General features: G+C 38.7%; 1 protein-coding gene across 7 annotated transcripts in view; it reads left to right on the top strand.

Moving 5' to 3' along the window:
• The window catches only part of NLGN3 (neuroligin 3), a 126,379-nt gene that overhangs the window by 96,248 nt on the left and 9,465 nt on the right, over window positions 1-20,666 (top strand). For 4 of the 7 annotated variants that reach the window (XM_073640975.1, XM_073640976.1, XM_073640977.1 and 1 more), the window contains 3 exons: window positions 1,721-1,780; window positions 17,288-17,347; window positions 18,465-18,614. In XM_073640975.1, coding sequence (XP_073497076.1) covers window positions 1,721-1,780; window positions 17,288-17,347; window positions 18,465-18,614 — 270 coding nt within the window. The remainder of the gene's footprint in view (window positions 1-1,720; window positions 1,781-17,287; window positions 17,348-18,464; window positions 18,615-20,666) is intronic. The other 3 variants (XM_073640981.1, XM_073640979.1, XM_073640980.1) reach the window with 2 other exon arrangements.

Genomic DNA, 20,666 nt, shown 5'->3' with positions numbered 1-20,666 from the left:
ATTTTTTAACCTTCCATTCAGTATAGTTTTATAACTACATTACCATTATACCTTTTATTATCATTTCTTTCCCTCTTGCGTTTAAAGGAGCGCTAAACAAAGCAAAATGTACAAAACACGTCGTCTCAAGAGGTTTCACCTTAATCTTCAATTATTTGTCCCATTCTAATGCTTGTAAGGCAAAAACTTTGTGAAAATTGAACGATTAGGTTGTGAAAGTAAACCTTCCTCTCTGTTCTTTCTTCAGTGGCAACCTATCAGGTTTATTTGGCGCAAAGCCCCCCCCAAAAAAAAGAAATGGAGGACACATACCTTTGTTGTTTTTTTGTTTCTGCCAGATTCCAATTGTTTGCTTCACAAGCCTGTGAAAGTCTTGTAGACTGACACATGTGATTTATGATTGTGCTATGTTTTTCAATCATTTCAAGGTTTAGCGCTCCTTTAATTAATTCTTTTATTAGTATTTTTCCCTTTAGTATTTCTTTGTCCTATTATCATCCCACATGAATATTAGATGATGCCCCACTGTTTCATGCTCAGGTATTGTTATGATTTGCTTCCTTACAATAAGGGTGATCCTTTATCTCTGACATTTTAATGATATTTTCATACCATTTTTATCTTCTTAATTAACCTTCATCCTGACCTGTTATGTGACTTTTCATCGCACCGCCTCTCTCCAGCACTGACTCGTCTTGTTTACCGCTGTTTTGTCTCGTATGATTTCCCACCATCATCATACATATCTGGTCATGTATCCATTAATTCATTCTAGAAAGCATCATTTTAGCTTCTCCGTATTCCCTTTGTGCTATTTCTTACCTTTAAGTAGTCATCCATTTTGACTTTATTTTTCCTTTGTTGTAGAATCATAGATTCTATAGATCATTGTTTTTACCTAGAAACATTTTGGAGTAAACCTTTCTCTTCATTCTTCTCGTAATTCTTATTTCCAGGTCCCCATGCCATTATCTTTGATTTCTTGTTTTTTTGTTTGTGGCTCGTCACCTTATTTCTCCCCTTTATATTAAATCTATTTGAGCTTCTTTGCTTGGCTGCCCTGTTCTCATATTTACCTCCTACCTGGTTATTCTCTTTCCCAAGCCCATTATGTTTGACCCTTTATTCATTTGGTCTTGACCAAAATCCTGCTTTTTGTTTTGTTGACTCCCATTTTCTGATCACCTAGACTCCGCTTCACTCTCCTCACCTACGCTGAGTCTTGCCTCACTTTTCCCCCCAACCTATATGGTGCCCTTTTCTTAGTTTTTGCAAAAGATGTTTCAACTGTAACTTACATTCTCCTATTGCTATCAAATACTTTAATTCCTTCAAACCCTTGGTGGGGATATTCTTAGTGTTTGTGGGGTTTCTGGGTCAAACAATGTAACGACTATATAAAAATGGGGAATGTAAGATGGACGTATGTTATGTCCCTCAGATTACCACTTAGCATCTCTCATGTTATGTAAAAAAAAAGAGAGCTGCTCAGTGTTAAATCTACTACCTTGTGGCCCCCATTATCCAGTTTCATTAGTTAATTATCCTTCATGAGATGGGAGGAGGCTGCATGGGGCAGGTACTCACTAGGGTCACCTGGTACATAAAAGTTCTACTCCTTCCTCTCAGAGGTTTGAGGGGGAGCACAGCCAATTGGGCTTGCATGACCCCCCGAGGGTGGAACCTCCTATTATTTTGGAGTCTTTTATTCATTTTACAGTAAAACGGATTTCCAAGGAGTGTGTCCGAAAACCCAACAAGAAAATATGTAGGAAAGGAGGTATGTAATCCCAAGGTGTGTGGCAAGGACAAACACCAACCCAAAAACTAGTAGGAAACCAGACGAATTCCATATAAAAACAGGAGAGGTAAATTAGCCCATAATTCTAGAGAGCAGCTCAGATTGTTATTTTGGTAATCATTGAAGGAACTGAGGCAGGACTTACACAGCTGAATGACATAAAAAGATTAAAAACTGATGCAACTGTTTTGAGAAAACAAAAATATCTGCAGAAATGAAGTAGCCCTAAAATATTATCATCACAGTGATAACACATCAGTATTGAGGAAACATGCAAACTACAACTGTAAAACTAAGAAAATGATTTACAGTCTCATTGAGCAAAAACTGAAATCTTGTAGATGCCAAGCCACATGGATTCACGCAAAAAGATAAAAGGAAAGATTTGGTGCAAAATTGTGTCAACCTTTGTGTGGCTTCATTAACTTTCCCATGTAATGGATGACATAAAAACTGTTTTCCAATAGTCACACTGACTAGATGTAGGATACACTTACTCTGTCCTTGAAGGGGTATTACCATCTCCAAGATCCTATCCCTATATGTAGTAGAAGTAGTACTAATATTAGCAAATACCTCCAATTAGAAATGTAATATAGTTCTTCTGATTCTCTGTCGCTTACCCCATGTGCAGGGCATCCATGGTTACGATCACTCATATAGTGACAGTGGTCGTAAGTAGTGTTGAGCGAATTTGTTAGACATTTCAAATTCGGGTTCATGTTCTGGGTTCCGGCTTGTTCGCGCCAAAAAAATCGGCTCCGCCCATGAACATCACTGATTTGCCACGCTATCAGTGTGACAGTGTGGCAAATCAGGGATGTTCATGGGCGGAGCCGATTTTTTGGCGCGAACAAGCCGGAACCCAGAACATGAACCCGAATTTGAAATGTCTAACTAATTCGCTCTTAGTCGTAACAATGGATACCTAAGCTACTACAATGCCCTGCACATGGGGTAAGCGACATAGCGAATCAGAAGAACTATACAACATTTCTAATTGGAGATATTTGCTATTATTATTATTATTACACCTACATATATTAATATTATAACATACTGGGATAGGATCTTGGAGACGGGAATACCCCTTTAACTCTTACAACTTCCAAAATAAATCTAGTGATTATCCTTCTTATTTTTCCTTGCATTAGGAGGGGGGGAGGTGTATATTTCTAGTTCTACAGGCTATTATCATTCCAATTGTGAAACGATAAAGCTTGTTTTCTATGTCTTTGTCCTCTTCATGTCAGTTTGCTTGTCCTAAAAATCCATAAGTACACATATTGAAATGTGATTTTATTCAATCATTTACGTTTATACTTGGCTGGTCAAAGGTAACATCTGATTGACTTCTATTGCCTTCTGCACATTCGAATGTTTGCACTTACACTTGTCATTCCCCTCTCCTTAGTATTAGCAGCAGACATAGATTTGTAATGAAGTGGTTTGAGATATAAAGATATCTATTGATTACATTTTTAGACTTGTCTTGTTTTATTGTTTGGTCCAGTTAAACATTCGTGTGTCTTATTTGTTGAGTCCAAGTGATCAGCAAAGATTGTCTCGCTGTGTTGTTTAGTGTCTTTTTATGTCTGCATTTTAATTACTGACCTTGTAAAATCAAACATAAAATACAGAAAGCAGTGATTTTTTTTGCCAATAGTAATATGAATTAGTAGAAGAAGATTTTCCATGAGTAATAACTCAACATAAGGCCCCCTGCTGTATAAAAGGGACTGCTGTTTGTTGTACACGCTTGTGTTCTTTTGCATGGAAGACAATGATAAATGTGATCATGTCCGAGTTGATCCGATTGTTATATTATTGCTGTTATGCATGGTTTATAGAGATGAGTGGATTTCAGTGAGGCAAATTCAGTACAATTTTACAATTTTGTAATTCACTTTGGAGGAAAATTTTGCAATATGACAGCCACCATTTTGCTGAGGTGTAGATACATACAACAAGACCCATACACCTCACTGCTCACTTGTGCACCCACAAAACTCCTATGTTGGACAGAAGCTGTAAGTGGAGCTGTTGGTGCTCAGGACCAACTTTGATATCTGCAGATCAGGACTCCTTTTATTACAACAAGTATATTAATCAGAAACATCTATATTTCTTTTCCAGAAGACAAACCTTTTAATACTAAAAAATCAACCAATATTACATCGTTATAACATGTATACATATGTGCGTAAAGGGATATTTCAACCTAAAACATTTACCGGCTTTCCACAGGATAATTGTTCAGATTATCTTCAAATTATCCAGCTGACAATTTATAGAAGGTCATGAAGAGAGATAAAGAAAAAAAGGATTCTTATTTTGTCTCTTCCCTTTCCCCCCATTACCGGAGGCCACCATCTGATCCACACTTCCCTCTGGCCTCCTCTTTCCTCCAACGCGTGATGTCATCTTCGGGCATTTACGAGTAGATTTCTGATGTAACGGCGCATGCTGGAGGCCTTGATTAGGGATGTCAAAGGCCTACTCAGCGCTGGAAGCCCTGCGCAGAGTGAACTGGCCTGAAGAGGACATCATGCGATTCAGAGGAAAGAAGAGGCCATACTTAGTGGAGAGCAGGACGGTCGGCTGCGGCAGTAGTGAGACGGGAGGTGAGTAGTTGGGTTTCTTATATATATAATATATAGATTTTTTTTTTTTTACGTCCCAAATTTATTATGCCTTATGGTCCCCAAAGCACAGGTAAGGAACATTTGATTTGCATTGAATAACCTCAGTGGAAATCAAATTTCTTTGCCACATTTGAGCAATCTGTACCATTCGAATTTCTACTGATTTGCTAATTTCTAATGATTTAATGTTAAGCGCTGTTCCTTTCAGTCGTCCGTTATGTACAAGCTTGTGTTTTATTGCTGCACTTTGTTGTTAGATGAGGTAGTTTCTTATGGCACATTAGGCTTCAGTTCACATGGACATGAAGCATGAGCGAACGGCTTGTAGGGATACTGGACACTGCGTTGGATACTGAGGCAATATGGCAGCTGGGGTGTAACTGTGACATATGTATTAAGGCCGTGATACCTGATTGAATAAGTGATTTTTACACTTTGATATAGAGGTTGTTCTTCTGGGTGATATGAATTAATGTTGTAATATTGGGAGCCCTTGTGGTATTTCAATTGTGGACTGGTATCTATTGTATTATCGATTATATTTGTTTCATGATGTGCAGGTGTCATTGATGTGCACAGGCCCCAATATTTCTTGTTTGAAATCTCAGTGAATTGGAGCATGGACTTTTCAGATTGTTCACTTGTTTGTATGTTTAATTTCTTTTTTCTTGTGGCTGGTACCAAAGAAAGTCCATACCAAGCACGTTTGCAGACCTAACATTAATCCATACATATAGCAGTTATATGACAGCATGCAGTCGGATCAACTGCCTTGTAGTCACGTGGGACCATCTTCTTCCCTGCAATAGATTGTGTCTTCATTGGCTCTTAGTAATCAGCTTTCTCTCACGGTTTAGAGTATCTGCCACCAACCCTGCATGTCTATATGATGAAACCCATCACTTCATAAGATACCTTAAGTAAATATTTTTCATTGAAGAGGTTGTCCACAGCAGCAGCGTTTATATGTATCATTACAAACACTTCCAGATCTCATCTGATGGTAGTCAGTGTGGTGGGAGGGTGAGAGTAGACAGTACTGTAAGATAAGATCTAGAAGTATTTGTGATTATACATATCTCAGCTCTGCTGTATTTCTACACAGTAGCCTTAGAGATCAGTAAGGAGAGGCGGGAGTGTATTTTTTTCCCCAAGCATGACGTTGCCGTCTTATGATTGGTCAACCTCATTCAGGGGAAGAAGTACACACCCACAGAGACAAATCTCTGGTAACACCCAGTTATAACATAAATTATAACTTAAACTTTACAAGCTAATATCTCCACAAAGGAGAGGTGAAATTTAAAAAATAAAAACTATGTTTTACTTAGCTCTGCATACACTATTTCATGATGTGGCCAGTTTAACATGCACAAACTGGATTTTAAATAAAAAATAAATAAAAATTGTCGTCAAAGATGGACAATCCTTTTAAATAACAATTCTAGAGCTCGTTTTCTTAAAATTCAGGGTTGTGCTGTTTCTCTTTTATTCCTCTTGAATATTTAAAGGGGTATTCCCATCTCCAAGATCCTATCTCAATATGTAGTAGGTGTAATAATAATAATATTAGCAAATACCTCCAATTAGAAATGTAGTATAGTATTTGCTATGTCTCTTTCCTCATGTGCAGGCATTGCCGGACCTTAGGTATCCATGGTTATGGCCACTGATATAGTGACAGTTAGCTAGTTGGTAGTGGTCGTGACCATGGATACCTAAGATCCTGCAATGCCTGCACATGAGGAAAGAGATAGAGAATCAGAAAACTATACTACATTTCTAATTGGAGGTATTTGCTAAAATTATTATTATTACACCTACGACATATTGGGATAGGATCTTGGAGATGAGAATACCCCTTTAAGGATAATTTTCTGATTTGGTGTTGCCAGTTGGGCGGGGAGGATGGGGGTGTCTCTGAACACTGACATTGTGCAATCAGTGGTGATAGTGTGAGACTGTGTAGTAATACACCCCTTTGAGAAGCCGAATTACAACACCTAGTTTATTCTGTCAATTTATTAATAAATATTTTAGAGGAAATACAGAGGAACAGTACTACGCAAAACTACGAGAAAAGTTGCTCCAGGTAAAAAAAATATATTTACCATAATAGACTTGTCAGGAATAGGGACAGGTCCTATTTACCACAGCCCTTCCAAGTACGCTCGGATATAAGTACATGCCCTATGAAGGACACATCTGCATTGATGGCCATTGTCCTTGTGTTTTAAATAAAACATTCTTTCAGTATACTGTACTTTGCTATCTTCCTGCTGTAGAGATGATGCGTTAAATGATGTGTCAACCTGAAAAGAATTATGTTTGAAATATAGATATAAGCAACTAAATAATATATTTATATTCACAAATTTGTTCTGATATCATTTCAATAGTTAAGACAATCCAGAGAAGAGGGCAGTGTCACCCATTGAAACGAGCCGGACTTTCCCGTACCCAGCACGGTCACGTGTGCACCCAGGAAACTCTCTCCTGTGTTGTACAGAAGCTGTAAGTGGAACATTTGGGAACTGGGACTGACTTTGATATTTGGCGATCAGGACTCCTTTGTTAATAAAACTACAGTCGGATATTTATATCTCAAACACATCTAAAGATAGTTCTTTTCCAGATATAAAAGTATCATTTTACTCAGCTTCCTATGACCTACATGTCCATATAGACGGCTTAGGAAGGTTGATCCTACTGACAGATTCCCTTTAAAGCATGATATAGGGAAGTAAGGAGGAGAATGGGGGCAATGGCTGATCTCAGAGAATATATATCTATATAATATTGCTACGAAATTACAAGTCTTGGAAACCATAAGGAAGGATCCAGGATCATCCAATGTGAGACTGTGCTTGCAGTCAGATGCCTGTAGACAGATTTCTACAATGAATTTGCCATACCCCATCCCGCCTGTGCTCGGCTCACTTTGCCGGATCGGGCCTGGGATTGGCGAAGGCCAACAGTCGCAAAATTTTCAGAAATCTGGCGAAAACACTTTGAATCAGGCCCAAAGAATATTAGGAAATTACAATAATTGATTATTTTACATAACTTGGTAAAGTCCATCAAATAGTTTCCACATGTATAAGATATTCTTGCTGCTGGTGGACAAATGTTAAATTTGATCCAATTTTCATTTGAAGTGGAGTGTATAGATACTGCTTATGGCCGAGGGCTGAAATACTTAGAGTGGTTAAAACTTCAGTTTCCTATGTGTAAATATGATTTTATTCATAAGCTTCATGGTTATGTATTTTGTGGCTTTACAAATACTAGCATTTTTGTATAAAAGAAGCAATACAAATTATATGGACATTAAAGGTGTCCATATTCTTTAAGTTGAAGCAGTGTATCTAGCACTCATCCCAAGGTTCAATAAAAAATTGCCATTTACTAGATTCATTAAACCTCAATGGTGCCAGTTATGATACAGAGCCCAGGGAGTAGGGTTTGAAATGCGTAACGTGTATTTTTTAAAATATTTTTTATACCTTTGACTTTTAATTAATCTAATAAATGGCAATTTTTTTTATTGAACCTTGGGGCGAGTGCTGGATACAGAGTACCAGTACTTGCTCCAGAGATATGGGCTTTCTTTTAGTGTGAATCTCTATAGTCTTTACCTAGAGGGCATGGCCCACAGGGTAGTAATGAAGAGAAGCCTGAAGACATGACCCCAGAGAATCCTCTGAGCCACTCTCCCTTGGTAAAAACATTAAAAATTAGCACTAAATAAAAAAGACAATATTTCTAAAAATATATGGAGGGCTTAAAGAATGAAAAAAACGACATACTAGGGAGCGACAGGATTAAAAATGAGAGCAAAAACTGGGCATTTTTTACCTGGCGACAGGTCCTCTTTAAAGGGACTTATTAGATGGCTGTCGGCTGAGTGATGCTTCTGCCAATCGTTCAGCCAACAGCCATCTCTGTCTAGTCTCCCATAGATGAGCGCTCTTTTGTTCTGGTTGTATTGTTGTCCCAGAGATAAACTATCGGTAGTCCAAAATCAGACATGTCCGATCGACATCTACACAACAATATGTTGGCAGGCACCCCCCAGACACATTAAACGGTTGGCTGAACATGACAATATCAGCGGGTTTGGTTGTTGTTAGTCTAATGTGTATAGGGTTCTTTAGTCTCTGTGTCTTCAGTAGCTCGCTATTCTCCAGCCAACAGATTTCCTTGTTGCTGGAGTGCGGGCATTCCTCCTTGAGAAGAGTTAGGTTTCAGCAGTATCATCCTGCTGCTGAACTGAATGTTCTACTGTGACTTTCAGTGCACTTGTCCTAAAGTCTGCAAGTTACCTGTACATTTACATATTGAGATAACAGTGCCTTTGGACAAACGCACTGCTTAGCAGCTCATGGGGAATGTGATCAGTGATTAATTACTCAAGAAGCTGATTACCAGCTTGTGAGTATGCAGGACTGATAAAAGCACCCCTGTATCAGAAGTAGGGATTGGCAGACCGGTTGAAGTATGAGTTCTGGTATCTGACCCAAACTTTTGAGAAAGTTCGGTTTGGGTACCAGAACAGTGCCCGAACTTTCACCAACACCCGAATTCCATTGAAAATAGTAGAGACCCAAACTTGTAAGAAAAGAAAAATCTCTTCCTCCGTCTCTCTCTCTCTCTCTGCCTGTCTCTCTCTCTCCCTCTCTTTCTTTTGTTCGGGTTCGCCCATCTCTGTTCAGGAGCTAACAGAAAGTGGGAGGTGAGCAGCACTGTCAAACTGTTCTATGGAAATTAATGAGCTGAAGAAAAGTGACTGGGATCTCAGGAGTTAACTTTCAGATCCAAACCAAAAGGAGAAAGTACAGAATGCTAAAAAATCACAGTAAAATATAAATGCCTTAATGAAAAAAAAAAACAGTGGCAGAATTGTGATTTGGTGTCATTCAAAACTACAACTTGTTCCGCAAGAAACAAGCCCTTATACAGCTTTGTCGACAGGAAAATTGAAAAAAAAGTGCAGAAACTAAAATTGGCCATAGCGGAAAAGGATTAAGGGATCTTGCAGTATGTCCCATTAATTTGTTAAATCTGCCCCCTTCTCCATCACGGATGATCTAGAGACAAAAAGGGGATCTGGCTTAGCTAAAAACGGAACAAGACAGACCCCTTCCATTGTATCACTGATGCAACCTGTGTTGGAATGAACGAGAAAGCGAAGCTGCTAAAACAAGCAGAGGAGACCAGAAATTGTAGAATCTTGGCAGATTTGGAAATAGGGTAAAAAATAAATGAATTTTTTTTGTATACTTTATTTTTCTGCCACTGGACAATCCTTTTAAGATGTGCTCAATTTACTGAATAAAATGAACAAAGAACTTGACCTCAACATTAGGTGAATTCTATTTAGGCATATACCTCCATTCGGATTATTAATATATCGATGAGCCATCATGTATCCTCAGTTTTTTTTTCCTTATTACTATGTGGTCCCTCTTTTAGTGAGAAGTGGGAAACACACAATAAAACCTCTTTGAAATACAGATGAAATACTATATACTGTACACAGTCACTTATGAATTCATCTGTATACAATACAGACTTCAATGGGCTTTTTACATCTGCAAATGGACAACACTCAAACATGTCAGTTTAAAAATACATATTTTATACAGCCATGTGAAAGCCCTTTAAATTAACATTGATTTTGCGATATAAATAGTGTAAAACTGAATGGAAATCGCCTAGGTTTCTGATAGTATACGTTGCATAAATTACCTGTAATCCATTTCTTAAACATGGAATGGACATTGTGTTTTCGTACTGTTCCCGGGTATATTCCGAGGCTGCTTTCTTTGCAGATTTCCCATGTGATCCATTTCTTAAACATGGGGTGTACATTACATAATTTGTGTTTTAAGGATTTATTCTGTAACTCTGGACATACTTGGGCTTCTTTCCATGCAGATTTCCCCTGTGTAACGTACTACAGGACATAACTGAACAGTTAGACATGAACAAGGAGCATAAATTATGTCAAGATGCTGTAATGTCGCTGAGCTGCAGAAGCACAAACCCAAGAATCATTTGAGCTGTAAGACATATCTGTCCACATATCCAGCAGTTTACTACCTGGACCCCAATGGAGGATGCGGCAATGATTTTTTTTTTTTCCGGACCTTTTTTACTGGAAGTTTTCTTGTGGAATTTATTTCACGCTTAGCTGTAAAGTGGAGGTGTTTAAATTTAGCAATTTGTGGTCCATTTAGATGAGCTTTTAATTGTCAGACTATTATTATTGGACCTTGGAAACATGCTGGCGATCACCCGATCAGTGGCACCATTTTGGGGTAAATATAACTTAATAATCAACTTTTATTAACTCTTTATGGAAAACTTTAAAAAAAAACATAAATTCAGCCATTGGGTCTTTAACATTTTAAAATTTAAACCATTTACTGTGCTGAAAAAATGAAATGTTGTTTTCATTCTTTGGGTCCGTACGACTATAGCGATACCAAATTTGTATAGTTTTATTTATATTTTATTATTTTTGCACAATAAATACAATGTTTGAAAAAAAGCAATTAAATTGTTTTTTGTGTCATCTCATTCTGAGAGCCGTAAGTTTAAGATTCCTGTTAGCAGAGCTGTTTGAGGGCTTATTTGTTCATGGTAAAATGTTTTTATTAGTACTATTGTTCACTGCATACAACTTTTTGATCATTTTTTATTATACTTTTGGGGAAGTGGAATGAATAAAAAAAAAAAAAACAATTCTGGATTATATATATGCATTTTTTTTTAACACTGTTCCCCCTTCTGGATCATTGAGATGTAATCTTTACTCTGCGAGTCAATTCAATTAAAATGATACCAAATTTATTTCTATTTGTTATTTTTTTTGTTTTACTTCTTTTACACAGAAAAATACTTATAATAAAAAAAATCCTTTTTTTTTCGTTAGGCGCCATATTCTTAGCTAAATAGCTTTATTTTTTGTAGATAGAACTGTTTTAAGACTCATTTTTTTGCCGGACAAACTGTAGTTTTTATTTGTATCATTTTTGGGTACATACAATTTTTTTATTTTATCTTTCGTCCAATGTTGAATAAAAAAAACACAAATTTGGGGAAAGTTTTTTTTTATACGTCATTCATCCTGCAGTATAATCAACATGTTACCTTTATTTTGAAACCTGATGCACTTTCAGTGAAACCCAATTTATATATTTTTTACTATTTTTGCAGCAGATAAACTTTTTTATAACATTTTTTTTTCCAGGGGAGAGGTCATAATATTGAGAGCGATAACTTTATTTTTTTGTTTATAAAGTTGTATAAGGGCTTGTTTTTTATTTTCCTATTTTGCGGTTTACACAACTTTGATCACTTTTTTTTTTGTAAGGCAGGATAAACAAAGCAATTCCAATATAGTTTTTACATTTTTTTGGGGTGTGTGGTACGGGTCGTTGCAAATGTTGCGATACCAAATTATATGTTGGTTTTGCCCAGAATTAGGGTCTTTTTCACATTTTTTATTATCATTATTATTTATTTTCAAATCAATAGGAGGCGAATGTGCAGTACCCTGCTGCGGCCACTATCAAAAGACGGAGCAGCTCCACAAGCAGCAGCTGATTGGTATGGGAGCCGGGTTTTGGACCCAGGCCGATCTGACATTGATGACCTATCTTAAGGATACATCATCAGTGAAAAAGTAGTGGACAACCTCTTCAACATCAGTAACTTAAAAACAAAAGAATGGTAGCATATGGTTATTAGAAAAGTCAGAATTAACGATACTGAACAAGCGATCCTTTGATACAACTGTATAATTTATATTGTACAGTGTGTTACTACGTCTGTCAGTGTTTGACTGACAGGTAACCTAACACACGCCGCCCCTGGCAGGATCTGATAGGCTGCTGTATTTGACAGACATGGAGCTCATGGTTAGGCCTCTGGCTTCATGGGCAACCCATCGGTACCCTACAATCTTGCTGCGGGGTGCCAATGGGCAGACAGCAGAAGCAGTCTCTTTGTCAAAGTCTTTAGATGTGCGGTTAGTGCAACTGCTGCACATAAACAATTAAACAGCCAGGACCGCAGTGGAAGCCCATCTGGCTCTGGGTGTCTTTATAGGTACTAATTATAATAATTAATGGGTAAAAGCGAAAAGTAAATGAATACAAGGCACAAAAAGTTTATCACTCTCTTACTTGATATTGTTCTTTGAAATCAGATTGCAATCAAACAGCTAAAATGTTTTGTTTCTTGTTTTTTGTTTCTTCCTTTTCCTGAGCTCAGACTATTGATTCAGTAGGTTTGGGGAGTAGTGACAGGGATGTAGGCTGGTTTGTCTCTGGCTGTAAGATTGATTTAGGATTAATTTATTGTTTAAAATGGATCTGTCGCCACATTTCACAATAGATTCTGGATTTTAAATAGATATGTTAGACCTCATGAGGCTGGTGTATTTACTATGAAAAAAACCCAAAACATTTTGAGTCCATTTGAACAGTTAGAGTGATCGTGAGTCCAAGTGTATTCATCCGCACAGCCTGGCTGAGAGCTGCAGCTTGTACTGAGCAGTGTGGGACTTCAGCAGAAGCAAAATAGAGGGATTTTGAATTGCTGTCAATCAGACTAGGTGAGTTGAGATTGAGTTTTGACATGGATTGGAAGTAAATACATCAGCCTCATAAGGTCTAAAAAAAAATCCATATCATTATATTTGGAGTCTGTGATCTAAAATCTGGTAACACAAGTCACTATAAAAATACTGTGAAATAACATTCACACCCATTAGCGGATTGCTTTAGGAGGTCTTTGGAGATTTATTTATTTAATGTTTTAAGTTTTGCGATGTTTCATTTAAAGAGGATCTGTCGCCAGGTCCAAAGTGGACAGTTTTTGCTCTTATTTTGTTCCTGCTGCTCCTCTCAGTATTCTGTTTTTCTTTTTTTTTCTTTCTATTTTTAATCTGCCAGATACATGGGCCTTATTAATTGATACTAATTTTTATGGTCTTTACAACGGAGCGTAAGGATTATTTGGTGGCGTACCTTTAGGCTGCTCTGTGAGACACACTCCCGTGGCAAAGACCATAAGAATGAAATAAAATAAAAATGCTCCTATCTCGAGAACCGTATGGCGGATTTAAAAAGAAAAGAAAAAGAACACTCAGGGGAGCAGCTGGAAGAGCAAAACTTGCCACTTTTGACTTTGTGTCTAGTTCTCTTTAAATATCTCTCTACATAATCTAGGGCATTGTCGGCCAGCTTTCCCTTTTCAGCCACGATGGGTTGATGGCTAAACACAGGCACATGCCTTTTTTGTCAATATATTCGTGGACAACATTTTCCTTATGTATTTAATTTAACTAAAAACCTGTTTAGACAAGGCAGAAAAGGAAAAAAGCAAAATACACATGAAAGGAACAAACACCACAGGTATATTAAAAGCCCAATAAAAATGCACAAAATACAACTTTTAGAGATGCCTCCATCAGAAAGTAATAACAGTTGCTCTTCCGTTCAGTATGGTTGGAGGAGGTCTGGTGCCCGAGTGTTATCCTGTTGAATACAGCAGTGCCATATAGATTTCCCTTCATACACCACCCTCGGGCCACTAGCACCAACCATAGTTTACCATTATTCCATTCAGTAACAGCCACAATTTGGATGAAGCAGTAACCAAAATAAAAAGATTTATATTTTAAACCCACAAAACAAACTAATAACTAATGTGGTGGAGGCCATACATCAAGAGATGACTCTCCAGCCTCCTCGTACTATCAACAGCATCTCATAGATATTGCTGGTGGCACTTGACAAGCGAAACGCCTGTCCTCCCTTCCTAAAAGAAAGATTTGTGTTCACTGGACAGAGATCTTTCTGTATTTGGTCCATGTTATCTAATCATACCATTTCTGGCCAGCATAGGTGTTTTTACCATTCATTGACAAAACTTTAGTCGTTGAGATGTAAATGTGTGTTTTGTCTTTTTGTCTGTCTTCTGTTTGCCTGTCTGTATGTGGAACCTATAGGGTTTTTTTTGTTGTTGGAGATGAATCCATTACATACCTACAAGGAAGAACATACAGTACATCACAAGACATCCTACTGACGCGCGTCCTTCAGCTATAAATCTGTATAACAAGTATATTTTTGATCATATATAAAATTAGCCATTGATGTGAAAAATGCTGTGTTTTTCAGCTGAGATGCTATTCTTGGCGATTTTCCCTACCAAGAACAAAAACTGCTTATTTGAAGAAGTTTTCCTGGATCAAAAAAGTGCTGCCCTAGAGCAGGAAGTGTTAAATAAAGAAATGACAATTACTTGCTCTATGTTGCCCGCCTGTCCTGCAGTAATGATGTTTTGACCACTGCAGCCAATCACTGGCCTCAGTGGTCATGTGTCAAACATCACCACTGAGGCTAGTAACTGTCTGCAGTAGCCGAATGACTGATGGATGGGATGTCATCACTGCAGGACTGGCAGGATCCACCAGAGCAGCAGGGGATTCAGAGAGTAATTGTTGTTTTTTACATCCACAAGAACCAAAATTTTTAGGTTGTAAAGGTTGCCATTCCCAAGTGTCCTTGTAGTACCATTTGCTGTTTTAGATTCTTACATTATGTGTTTAGTACACAATTAGTGCAGACATGGTTGTAAACTACTGTTGGGGTCATATACTGTAGTACTATTCTTTTCATATTTCCTTTATTAATGAAATGACTACACTTAATTTCCTCCTAGTTTTGTAATTTTCAACATTAGGCACTCATTTCATGTGTGGGCTGCCCCTTAAATATAAACCTATATGCTAAGCATTATATCAGGTTTCTTGTGTAGTATATGACAAATTGATGACACTTAGAGCCTTAACGATAGGCCTAAGATCTAGGCATGACCATGTAATTCTGTCCAAAAACCAACCTTCCATAGCGATAGATGCTTCTTGAGTAACTGGCACATACAGCATGCAAAATTAAGTTAGACAGACCAGTGTAGATGAAATAGCAAAAGATGGTATGTAGCCTCCTGGAGGGTCTACACATGCTTTATATGGACAGAAGTATTGGGACTCACATCTTAATCATTGACCTTAGGTTCTTCATTCAGTCCCATTTCCACAGGTGTATAAAATGAATTCCCACGCCATGCAGTCTGCCCTTACTGACATTTGTGATGGGATGGGTCATTCGAAAGAGCTCACTGGATTTGAATGTGTACTCTTAATAGGGTACCACCAATACAACATGTCAGTTCTTGAAATTTCTCCCTGGCCAAATAATCCACGATCAGTAGAGTGAAAGTATTTATGAATCCTACGAACGTGTGTAAATATACAAGGCAGGGTCTCCGAGTGCTGAGGCTCCTGGTGCATGAAAGTGGCCAACACTCTACTGACTCAGTAACTGCAGAGACCAAATCTCCTCTGGCATCAGGACAAAAGTTGTGTGCTAGGAGCTTCATGGCTTGGGTTTCCATGGCAGGTGCACGCAAGTCTTGCATCACTAAGCACAACTCCACGCGTCAGATGGAGTGGTGTAAAGCCACTATTGGACTCTGGAGCAGTGGAAACGTGTTCTGTGGAGTGATAAATTACACCTCTCTCTGGCAGTGTATTGGACCAGTCTGGGTTTAGCAAATGCCAGTAGAATTTGACCTGCCTTGTCCCAGCTGTAAAGTCTGGTGGAGGAGGGATAATGCTATGGAGATGTTTCTCAGGGGTTTACCTCGGCCCCTTAGTTCCAGTGAAAGGAAATCTTAGGGCTTCAGCTTGCTGACATTTTGGACAATTGTTCCCAACTTTTTGAGAACAGTTAAGGGCAGGTCTTTTCCTGTTGCCCATGAGCCAGTTCCATATAGACAAAGTTGGATGAGTTTGGTGGAGAAGAACTTGACCTCAACTCCATCAAACAACTTTGGAGGTTGCGAGCCTATCCCTCTCATCATAAACATTCCCACAGACACTCTCCAAAATCTTTTAGAAAACATTTGCATGAGAGTGAAGCTGTTATAGTTGCAAAGGAGAGTGGAAGGGCGACTCCATATTAATGCCTGTGGATTTAGAGTGGGGTAGGATGAAAGCTCCTGTAGGTGGAATGTGTAGATGCACCAATACTTTTGTCCATATTGTGTATATACATGTATATGTTTCTGAGAAAGGGAACAGTTGCATTTTAATTTTAATTATTGCTTATTATTGATTACGAACAGGGTCTAGGTGTGTTACATATAAATAATATTACTAGACCATGAAGGATGAACAGTATTACTAGACCTCTTACACATGACACCATCACTTTCTTCACCTCCGTGGCACCCCATACACACAAACCCTTTCCAGGATATAGCCCCTATCGTACTTCAATCATAAAATTAATCCTATTCCCCTTTCAGTTAAAGAATATTACAGTACAACTTTTTGCCTTTTGCCATGTCTGATTTATGAACCTATTAAACCAAGTAGGATATGTATAAAAGAACTGTCTTCGCAAACAATGTCACATAGGAGATATTGTCCACTTCAGCCAGGAATTAGCACATTTCACTTAGTCTACACTATGTTGAACAATCTCTTTTAAAGACATCAAGTTTTTATTGTAAAAGTAATTACTTGATATCCTTAAAAGTATTGACCTGTCCACCGAAAATTCCCTTTTGTAGCTTTGTGCAGAACCCAGAGTATTTCAGTGTTAGTCTGACCTTTCTTTGTACAAGAACCCCTCATTCTGAGAGCTGTCCTCCAACCCCAGGGTAAGAGCTCATATTCTTTACGCTCTAGACCTGTTATCTCTTGAATTCTCTTGTTTGTTTCTATTTGTTCGGCTCGGTCTCCTGCTCTGCTCAGGACCCAGCGCTAAGAAACAGGGGGAAGAGGTATCGGATAATGACGAAGACGAGGAAGGAGGTATTTGCTGGCTGAGGCTGATGCATGGAACTTGTCATCCTCATACCTTCCTTCCATCACTCCTTCCCTCCTTCCATCCATTAGAAAAATATGTCAACAGGGTATTCATGTACTTTTCATGCACTGCTCATCTCTTAAATCTCACATCTTCCCCAATTCCTCCATGACTCCCAGTTTCTATTTTTACTGAGTCCATTTGTCAAGTCAGATTTGCACCTGTTCTTTCTAGCGTTTTTCTTCTGGTCCATTTAGGAATGTTCTTTCCTTTGGTAAGCTTTAGTGTTATTAACGTGCTAGTTAGAGTGCTGAAGCGTAGTTTACAATGGCCAATGCATCGGGTGGGGGCAGCACGGTGTCTCATGTGGGTACAGAGTATGCAGCATTCTGTTTCCAGAGCTGGCGATGAATAGGTCTAGAGATAGACAGTAAATGATCCTCACCTTTTCTTTGCGTTCATTGCCGATTCCCAAATCATTATTTTTGGTTTGCAATCCCTGTGAGTGAGGAGTAGGATGATTACATTTTGGGTTATTTCTCATATTTAACCCTCTCTACTCCTTTCTTGTAAGCATTACATATACCTTCTTTAGATTGAGCCGAGGCGACACATTCGCCTGCTGCAGAAAAGTACTTTTCTCTTTGTCTGTTCATGTTAATATATCCATATACTTTGCTTGATGTCCATGACTTTCTCCTGTAAGTAGGGCAGTGCCATGTTTCTTGCTGGGGAATTCATTTCACAACCTTGTTGTGATCTTCTTTCACAGGACTGTGCGTATTCTCATAAGCTGCCGTCAATCTCACAATGGAGATATCTCACAGTCAGTCCTGAGAAAGTGCTTGTCTAGTCTTTGGCATGAAATGCATGCTTTTTTGCTTCTGCATTCAGTGCTGTGGAAGGTGATGGTAGAGCTACAGGGGGCTATTCCCGGTGTGTGTTGAATTGGCCGTCTCTACCACATCCCCCTTTATGTTTTGTCTAATGTTTGTGAATTGAGGCTCCTTGATTGTTCCTTGGTTCTTCCTATGAAAGTGTCAGCTAACCTGACCTTGGAGATTTATTGTACTAACTCAGTAACTTGTTCAGGCTCCATTATTTTTATTTCTCCCTTTACAGATATCCGGGACACAGGCGCCAAACCAGTCATGGTGTACATCCACGGAGGGTCCTACATGGAGGGCAGTGGAAATATGATTGATGCAAGTGTGCTGGCCAGCTATGGCACCGTGATAGTCATCACCTTAAACTATCGTGTGGGAGTTCTGGGTTGGTGATCTCATCTTCACTCCCTCTCTATCTTTTTTTTTTTTTACCTTCTCTGTACCTTCTTTCCAAATATGCCTTTAGCTTTATGCATATGTAATTGTTGAATAAAATGCAGTAATTAATAAGTCCATTTATTTGTCATCCTCAGGGCACCATCAAAGATAATGGGTTTCCTGAAGCATTTAATATTAAAATTATGAGTTAGTAATGGGGAGCTCATTTCATTAATTTACTGCCCCCTCCTAGCTTTTTCATTACTTCCCTCCCTGGTTTTTCCAAATTAAGAGGTTTTTTTTTTTTTTTTTCCTTATTCAACTTGTTAGGTGCCCTGGTGTCAAGTTGTTATTCTGTAATGTACATCAAAAGGCTTGCAGTGCGCAACTTCTAATTATGTGTTTTATCCTGGGTACCCTGCTGTAAAAGTAATGACGGCCCATATTGCCTTCAGGCTACCAATACGTCTCGGCTGTACAAGTGTGGCTATATGTTTATTTTCCATCAAGCATTTCTTACTTTTCATCAAAAATTGTGTAGAAGTTATCATTTCGTTAACAATTTTCCTACTGCCAGAGGAGTCTGCGGCTGCAGGATGGGGGGAGGCAGATGTCGTAGACAGCAGGACTCCCCATAGAGAAGGCAGATATGGTTTATTACTGTCTCTACCTTCCTGATTGCTTATTACACAACAATACTTGCTTTATTAGTCCCTGTGATCACAGGATAAATCTTGTGATTCTTGACTGCCCAGCAGGAGCCCAGCAGGCTTGCTAGAATCACAACTTATCACCTATCTACAGAATAGTTGATAGATGGCTGGTTGTTGGGGTCCAACAGATGGAGACTCCAACGTTCAAAAAACAGTCTGAATGGCGCAGCAGTGGTGCTCCATTTGAGGTCCATGGGATTAGTAGAGATGTTCACGGTAGAAACTTGTAAAATGATTGTATTTGGCCGCACTGCTTCCAGATATCACAAACGTCTGTAATACAAACAATTTGTATGTTATGAATTTCGAGGTCATGCAGATCTCTTCACCAGGACAATTTATTATGCAAATAATGTGGCAATAAGAAACATTTATATACCAAAACTCGCCAAAATAAGAGACCACCGGGATGACTTGTGTCTGGGACTCTACCCTCCGATAAATAGAGATAAATAATGTATTCATTCATAGGTTACATTTATCTTTCCAGTATTACCTAATTACTATGGTTAGGTGCCATACTGGAAACCTTGTTATATGTAGGAGCAATATTAAAAGGAACCTGTCACGTCCTAGTTACTATCTACACTGCCCCCATTGCTTTGTTAGTGATGCAATGTCAATGTGTATCACCAACAAGCTTTTTTCATGAAAATCGGTGGTAGTATAATGATTTTATAACTTTATATACACTTTGTCCTACCTGCTGTATTCAGTCATAGGGGTGTGATCCTCTCATTCAGTCATGGGCAGCACTGCATTCAGTCACTGTTGGCGTCGCCCATGTATTTGAATATTGCTCCTGACAAGGTTGCATCTAGATCGGAGGTGATTTTTTGAGGCCCTCACTCCAGCAACTCCGATCTAGTCTCCTTAGCAGTGAAGCATCTAGATCGGAGGCTAAAGTTAGGAGCCCAAAAAAATCACCTCCGATCTAGACGCTTCACTGCTAAGGAGACTAGATCGGAGTTGCTGGAGTGAGGGCCTCAAAAAATCACCTCCGATCTAGATGCAACCTTGTCAGGAGCAGTATTCAAATACATGGGCGACGCCAGCAGTGACTGGATAGCAGGATCACACCCCTATGACTGAATACAGCAGGTAGGACAAAGTATATATAAAGTTATAAAATCATTATAATACCACCGATTTTAATGAAAAAACACATTGCATCACTAACAAAGCAATGGGGGCAGTGTACATAGCAACTAGGATGTGACAGGTTCCCTTTAAAGAGGTTGTCACTACTTTTACATAAGGATAGGGCATCAATGTCTGATATGCTGGAGTCCGACACCCAGCACCCCTGCCGACCAGCTGTTATCGGTGGCGGCAGCCACCGGCCG

Source organism: Phyllobates terribilis, unplaced genomic scaffold (assembly GCF_046119375.1).
Source record: "Phyllobates terribilis strain yellow unplaced genomic scaffold, ASM4611937v1 Scaffold_7__3_contigs__length_470593459, whole genome shotgun sequence".
NCBI lineage: Eukaryota > Metazoa > Chordata > Amphibia > Anura > Dendrobatidae > Phyllobates > Phyllobates terribilis.
The sequence above is the reverse complement of the archived record's forward strand: the minus strand, read 5'-3'. Positions and strand labels throughout refer to the sequence as shown.